Below are 7,433 nucleotides of genomic sequence, written 5' to 3'. Positions count from 1 at the left end.
CGCTGCTTTGTACATCGCGGTCAGGGTGCCTAAAGACCCCGGTGATGGGCACATTGCAAATGGGTAAGAGACACCAGCTTGCTCAATTGCTACAGCACGGCAGATCAACAGTGAGAACAGCCACATGTACGGGCCTGTGTACTGTATGGAAGAGTCACATTTGCACTCCCAAAGAGCCGTGCGTTAAAGCTCTGGGGTAATATTTTCAAAAGCACGTCAGTGACTTAGGAGCCTAAGTCCTATTTTCAAAAGTCATCTAGGCGCTTAGTCACTGAGGCACTTTTGAAAATGTCACCCTGATTGCTAGTTTCGTAGATCCACCTGGTCCACGAAGTCCATGGCAGGTCAGCAAGGGTTAATTCCCGGTGCCTGCCTTGGGGGTTGTGAAGGAACTACTCTTCCGAAATACTCTTCGTCATTACTGCCACACACATCGAGTACATCAAGAGGGACTCTTCGCTTTGATAATTCAGGCTGTGAAATCTTGCTCTGCAATCTACTTCTATCTCACACCAAACACCTGCAGGTCGTAAAGGGAAAAGAATACTTCTCAGAGCCCAGCGAGGTTGGAAAGTGTCAGAGAACGCTAAATTAATACCGCAATTCTAATTGCACAATAAAGAGCCTCTCCTTCCATGAGCTCAACAAAAGGACTAAAGCGAGGCCTTACCATAGAATTACGGCCCAAGGAGAGAAAACTGAAGCTATTAACCTAGGGGAAGCTGGTTTTTAAGAAGATGCGTAACATCAATAGACGGAAGGGAAGGATGGCTTTGGGCTGAAGGGGAAGCCCCGGGACTCAGGGGATCGGGACTCTACACCTGTCTCTGACAGATTTCTAGCAGAACATGAAGCGAGTCACTTAAGCCTCTCTGTGCCTTCGTTTCCCATCTGTAAAATGGGTACGACACTTACCTCCGGCTCAAGGCATAGCTCATTAACATACACAAAACAGCCGAGATCCTTGGAGGAAAGGGATTTGACATCTATTCACACACCAGCCTCGCAGGTGATGCTAACCTGAACTGAACTCTAGCTTGCGTTGTGCTCGCCACAGCCTGGCACAGCCCTCCGAGCCAGCACACCACCCTTCCCCACACTTCCCATTATTAGGCAGGCCTTTGATGTGGGTTTGTAATGTATGAAAGGCAGGGCAGGGCTGGATTAGAACCTCTCCCTCGTCGTGTGGGTCAGGAAGCTGAGATTTTCCGCCAGGGGGTCTGTGCCCACGAGACACGGCTTTGAATGCATCACGGCAGTTAATGAAATATCATCTCTCCCGGCGAGTAGCTGGAAGCGCCTCTCCTTGTCAAACTGCCAGGCTCAGAGAAGCGTCCCACTGAATCCGACTAGGTTCCAGTCAAGAGCTGGTAGGCAGGAGCCCCAGGCTAATTTGCAAAGTTGCAAGAACAGCTCGAGCTTCAATCCCATCCAGGTGCTTTCCAACCCTGGCAGGACAACCAACCACACGGCCCTGGAGTTCACATGGCAGCTTGTTACTCATCTCGCCCTGTGAGTCACCCACAGACAGTTTAAGTGCGTGGAGAGGGACCTCACGTCTGGCTTGACACATGCTGGGCTTTCAAGCAAAGGGGCCGTCCAAATAAGGCTGATAGCGCTGATGGTGACATAACCTCTAATTATGTTCAGGTTTCCTCCTTCCCCACTCCCCACACGTGCGGTTTTGGGCTTAATTTCAAAGCAACAGGCCAAATCCAGAGGGTACGGATGGGAACGCCTTTGGCGCACCAACCTCAATCACAGTATAGACGAAAAACAGCTGCGTAGATTCAACGTGTCTGTCCCAGAGTAAGGGGGGCGGGGAGGTTGGAGAAGCTGCAGGAACAGCAAGGAAGTAACCCTGCTTTGCTGCTGGGCTTTCCCAGCCCTCCCATTGTGCATAAAGCAGAACCGGGCTTCCCTAAGGGATAGGGATGGTGCTGCAAGCACACAGAGCCTGGGTCTGTATCAGAATGAGATCGACTAAGTCGTTCTTTTGAATGGGCAGAGTCTGTGTGGTCCCAGGTTAGTGCTACTGGAAGAGTACAGTGAATTCGCTCAGCGGGCAGGCCCCGATCCCGGGCTCCACAAAGCAGCAGGCAGATCAGCCAGGTGGGGAGGGGCCAGAAAGAGAGAGAGAGACAACTCGGGAAATGCTTCTTTATTAAGACATAAATACAAAGTTGCACGGGAAAGGAGCGCTGACAGCGTGAGCTCTGCCAGGCCTGCTCCAGACGAAGGGTCTTCCGAAGAGGCGGGCTCTGGCTTCCTTAAAGGCATCTTTACAACCGGCGTGTTAGATTTCCATCAGCTGTTCGCTGCCCACAATGACTTCGTTAACGTGTTTGGCTGAAAGATTAAAAACAAAAAGGAGGAATTGGGGTTTGTAGCAGAGTTTGGAACCCAGCACTTTTCAAATCAGCATCTTTAGGAGAAAATGGAAAAAGCAGATTCCAGTGAATTTCCACATTGCTTTGCTGATCCGCCCCCCCCTCAGCCCCGTGTGTCTCAGTCACTGTCCCACCCACATGGCGAAGGCCTAAACAACTGACCAAACACCAGAAGGGTAATGGAATTAGATCTCCCACGTAGGTGTCACTTACTACCCAAGGCACCGTTGCTGCCGACAGGTGTGTGTCTAGGCACCGGCATGGAAGCGTCAAACCCAGGGGGAGAGTGTGACAGGAACTTTATGTTCAGCCGGGGCTTTCAAAACTTGCACTGCAGTCAGCAGGGGCTGGGCGCGCTCAGGACCCTGCAGGATTAGGCCCAGTGTCACAAGTAACTTGTAAAGGGATTGTGAGCGTCTATGATCCCTGGTCAAACAGGCTCATTTTACAAGTAAAGAGGCAGGATTTTCCTTTGCTGCTTCCTGCCCCCAGGATCCAGGAAAACAGCCAGGCTCTTTCCAACGTCAGCAGTGGGCAGGGGGTGGTGGGCTTAGCAGCGGGGACCCTTAAGGCAGACTCCAGCTCACACTCCCATATCCCGCCTCTGGGGGAGGTGAAATTGGAAAATGAGACTCAGACTCCCAGCTGTCAGGCAAGTCAGGAGGGGCCAGTTTGTCAATACCCCGTCTCTGGCTACTCCCCCAGCTTTGCACCAGCTAAGTGAATAGTCAGTGGCCAACGCACAATCATCCCTGGCTCTGCCCCAGATTCCTGTGCAACCCTGGGCAAGTCACTTAGCCGCTCGCTGCCTCAGGGTCCAGCTGTCCAGCGAGGGTCACAGCCCTGCCCCGCCTCCCGGGGGTGTGAGGACAAATCTGTTCCTGGTCCAGGTCGTGAGGTGCTCACACACTGCAGTGATGGGCCTAGGACAGACAGGAATCGACCAGGATGCTGGAGGGTGGTGGCCATAATGATGGTAAAGACTCATGCTCTTTTACTTGCCCATCTCCGTTACTCCCCTGGGTGAGGAGGAGTTTGCCAGGCTGCTGGAAAGCAAAGATTAAGCAAAGTCCTGATCCGTTGGCAAGCCAAGGTGTTCTCCTCGCTGCGGGTGTGTGCCAGGTACACAACTAACGCCATGTTCACAGAACGCCACGTTTCAAGGAGTCCTGGCCCTGCAACAAGAGTCTTTCCAGCTGTCACCCTATCCCAGCACCACTCTGCCGACCCTTCCTCTCGTCAGCACGGGGGCTGCCTGGGCTAATCACGGACTCACTCCAGAGGCCTCCCACCAGTCTAGGGAGAACAACTCAAGAGTCACCTGTGGGCAACTGGACCCTTTGCTCCTCACTGGCCTTCCAACCCATGGGGCATGCTCAGAGCCCCAGCCTGGATTTCCAACTTCGAAATCCAATCCTCACCACTCGCTCCCATTTGGTCTGGTGTCTATTTATTGTTAGACTCCTCACTGGCCAGAGAGGCAGGGAAGGGAAAATCTGGGGCTCTGCATAATGAAGGACTGACTGTCCTGCTGCCACGTATGAATGTGCTGTAGGCAGGCACTATGCAAGCAGCAGACCGGAGTCCCACCCTGTAGCACCTACTCCTCTTCCAGACCTGGACCCCCCACAGCTCTGCCAGCGTGCCTCGAACCAGACCCGCAGCACGTCTTGCTATTCCATTCCTCGCCCCCTTGCAACTTTCCCAATACACCTCAGACAGGCCCTGGGCAACTCCTGCTACTCCATTCCTGAACCTCTTCCAAGCAGATTGCCAATCATGTTGATTTGTGTGATGTGGATAAGACCCTGGCTAGATTCCAGCGCAGATTAAATGTGTCTTCAGTGAAGTTTGTAAAGACCCATGTCAATTTCGGATTCTATATATACATTTGTAGCACTTGTCTATTCTAACAAACACCATTTCATTTCATCCAGTGTCCCTCACTTCCTGTCCTAGGCTTGTGGAGCTTTGCTGTATTTTGTAAAATATTTTGCCACCTTTCTGGGGTACTTTGGACTTCTACAGCTCACAGATATTTACCATAGCTCACATTTTTAACGTCGGATGAGCTCAAAGTGCTTTCCAACAGCAGGTGAATACCACCCGGCCCATTTTACAGATGGGAAAACCGAGGCACGGAGAGTTTAAGAGACTCGCCCAAGGTCATGGAGTCAGTCAGTGGCACGGTGGAGAAAGAACCCATGTTCCCAGACTCCTAGCCCCTTTGCTCGGTCTGCTAAATTACACTGCCTGTCGGTATCACCAAGGAGAGCCAGACGGTCCCAGTATGTGATGCCTGGCCTTAGCACGACTGGGCCAATGACTCTGAAAGCCTGTAGGCTCCCCTGGGCCTTGCTGCTAGATCAGAGACTACAATGAAGCCACCAGACCCATTTTCACCTGTCTGGGGGTGAACCGTAAATCCATGTACTGGTTTTTAATACGAAGCGGAATGGTTTGGCTAGAAACTAAAAGCTTAGCAGCTATCTGGCAGGCATGCAAGAGGCAGGAGAGAATACTGGGTGCTTACGCCCACTGCCCGCCTCCTCCCTGACTTCTCTGGAAAGCCCGAGGTACAGACGAAAGGCCATTCGGAGTCCCTGGTGGGTGCCGATCAGAGGCTGCTAAGGAGAGCTGAATACAGACAGTGTTTCGTTAACAGACATGGCTGCTGCCCGCCAGTGGCTCAGCCTGATCTCCACAATCTCAGTTCATGCCGAACCCCTGGGCGTAGGGAGAGGAGAGACTGCCAGGGTTTCTGAGAGACTGCCAGGGTTACAGCTGCATTCAGACTGCGCAGAGAGAAGAGGGATTAAAGGAAGGACTTTCAAAAAGTCTGAGCATTGGACTCCGCAAACTTAAATCGTGTTCGTTGAGATTTGCTCCACCTGGGAGCATCTGGTGCTATGCAAACGCAGAGCGGTTCGACACCTTCGAACGCCCGATTAGCACTTTGCTGGCGCGGCCCGGCCCAGGGTCGGTCTGGGCGCTCAAGCCGAACGTCTGTGGAGATTTCACTGGGCACAAATCAAAAATCTGTCACTGCTTACAGATGCGATTCTGCTTCGCAAGGCATTTGTTTACAGGCACTGTGCGTCCAAGCGCCTTAGAAACGCAAGCCCGGTATGTGGGGAGCCAGAGAGCCTCTGCGGCTTGATTCCAAACAAACTGTAATGCAAATAAACACGGGGCGGAAATGACTCTGAATCCCAGCGCAAACCCAGCCATAATCCTGGGCGCTGATGGCCCAGGGCCTCTCTCTCTAGCACGGGCCGCGCTCTCTGGGGGAAGGAGATGCCGCAGCATCCCGGTAAGGGCACCGGGAAAGCATCTCCTTGTTTGCTCAGTTAGCCCCTAGCCCCACTGCTGGTGGTGGTGGCAATGCTCCCTTGGGAAGGGGGAGGGGGAGGAGGGGAAAAACAAGGTTAGGGCGGAGGCCCAGGACCACCCCGACGGCCCAGCCCTCGGGGGCTCCAGCAAACGTTCCGTTTACTCACTCACGACATACGCTGTTTTATAAACCCGCTACAATCCAGCAGAAATCAGCCCCTGGCACAGAATTACTGCTCCATTACACAGCAGGGAGGAGAGCCACCGCCGGGGGTTTGCTCGCTTTCAAACTAAGGCGGGGGGAGGGGAGGCTGCGGAAACCCACAGGAAAACCCGCGCTGGGTGGCTCCTAGCAGCATCTCCCCTGGACAGAAAGGATGGGAGAGCCAGAGAGAAGCACCGTGGCTAGCCCTGGGGAGGAAGTGAAAGGAGAGCAGGATGAGGGGAAGCAGCTGCGGTCTGACACTGGCAGGCTGGGGGGGCGGGGGGGGTTTGGAAGGGGCATGTGGAGATAAAGAAGGGAAGCAGGTGGCGGGGGCTGAGGTGTTTGTGTTGACAAGGCAGCAGGGGGTTCACCAAGGCCTGCTCTAGCCCCCTCCGACTTGAGTTAGACAATCAGCACACATCGGGGGGAGCAAAGTGCAGGCCCCCAGAGGTGGCTCAGAGTTCTGCGGAGCAGCCTGCCCGCTCGGTCGTCTGACCCAAGGGGAGACTGCAGACGGTGCGTCTGGAGCCGAGAGCTGGGACGCACTGGATTGGCACTCAGGAGCCTGCAATCTCAAGCAGATGGGCATGGCTGGCCTGCCCTTCCCCTAGCAGGGTAGCGGAGCCGGGCAGGCCTGGAACGAAGGAAGGCAAGGAGAAAAGCTGAGGGTAAGCTGTTAACTGACTCAAAGGACGCAGCAGCCACACTGCTCTGCCCAGCAATGCAGAGGGCCACATGGCTGGAAGCTGGGGGTGCCCAGGAGTAAAGTGAGCACCTCTGGGACTCCGGCTGAGTGGTAGGGTCAATACACAGCTGGCAGCGAGCCTGCATTAACACTGGTGTGCTGCTCTGGAGGATGGTACCCTCAGGATTTGGGCTAGCATAACAAAGGCATACTCAGACTGCTCAATCCGTGTTAACCCTGCACACCGGAACCCTCCCCGGGGGGCTGCGCTGTTCGTGTGTTGGACGGGGTAGGGGGGAGGCAACAAGGTGGTGAAGCAGATGTCCCTGTGGGTCAGATCAGATCGCGAGTGTAGGGAGGGACGGCTGGAGAGCAGAGGCCCTGGGAAGCATGGTGGGTCTGCTCTAGGGGGTCTCAGGAGGCAGGTTGGTCAAGGTGATGGGAGAGGGCGTCAGTGGGAGCGAGAACTTGATTGGGTGTGTGTGTGGGCAAGACGGACTACGATGGTGTCTTTATTCAGTGGCCTAACGGAGAGAGTACAAGAAAGAGCAGTAGCTCGGGGCAGAGTCGCTCAAATTATTTGGCTGAAATGAAAGATGTTCTCACTGCACCTGCAAGAAACTAGCAGAGAAGAAATGGAAGCAGGTGCTGGATTGTTTGTTGACTCGTAGGAAGAGATCCTGGGCTCTTTTCAAAGGAACCAGAATGCTGCCAGCAACGCACCTCAGACAGCGGCTGGGAGGATTGGCAAGCAGGGCAGCAGATTGACTTTCCAGGGGAGCCAATCACATGTTGGGACACATGGGAGAAAGGCATCTGA

At 54.1% G+C, this 7,433-nt stretch overlaps 1 protein-coding gene across 1 annotated transcript in view; it reads right to left on the bottom strand.

The window, feature by feature from the left end:
- Positions 1-2,153: 2,153 nt before the first annotated feature.
- The window catches only part of EIF2B3 (eukaryotic translation initiation factor 2B subunit gamma), a 115,172-nt gene continuing 109,892 nt past the window's right edge, over positions 2,154-7,433 (bottom strand). Inside the window, exon 10 of the mRNA XM_029911600.1 lies at positions 2,154-2,349. Coding sequence (XP_029767460.1) covers positions 2,297-2,349 — 53 coding nt within the window. The 3' untranslated portion in view covers positions 2,154-2,296. The remainder of the gene's footprint in view (positions 2,350-7,433) is intronic.

Source organism: Terrapene carolina, unplaced genomic scaffold (genome assembly GCF_002925995.2).
Source record: "Terrapene carolina triunguis isolate 2854851 unplaced genomic scaffold, T_m_triunguis-2.0 Scaffold110, whole genome shotgun sequence".
NCBI classification, from domain to species: domain Eukaryota; kingdom Metazoa; phylum Chordata; order Testudines; family Emydidae; genus Terrapene; species Terrapene triunguis.
The sequence above is the reverse complement of the archived record's forward strand: the minus strand, read 5'-3'. Positions and strand labels throughout refer to the sequence as shown.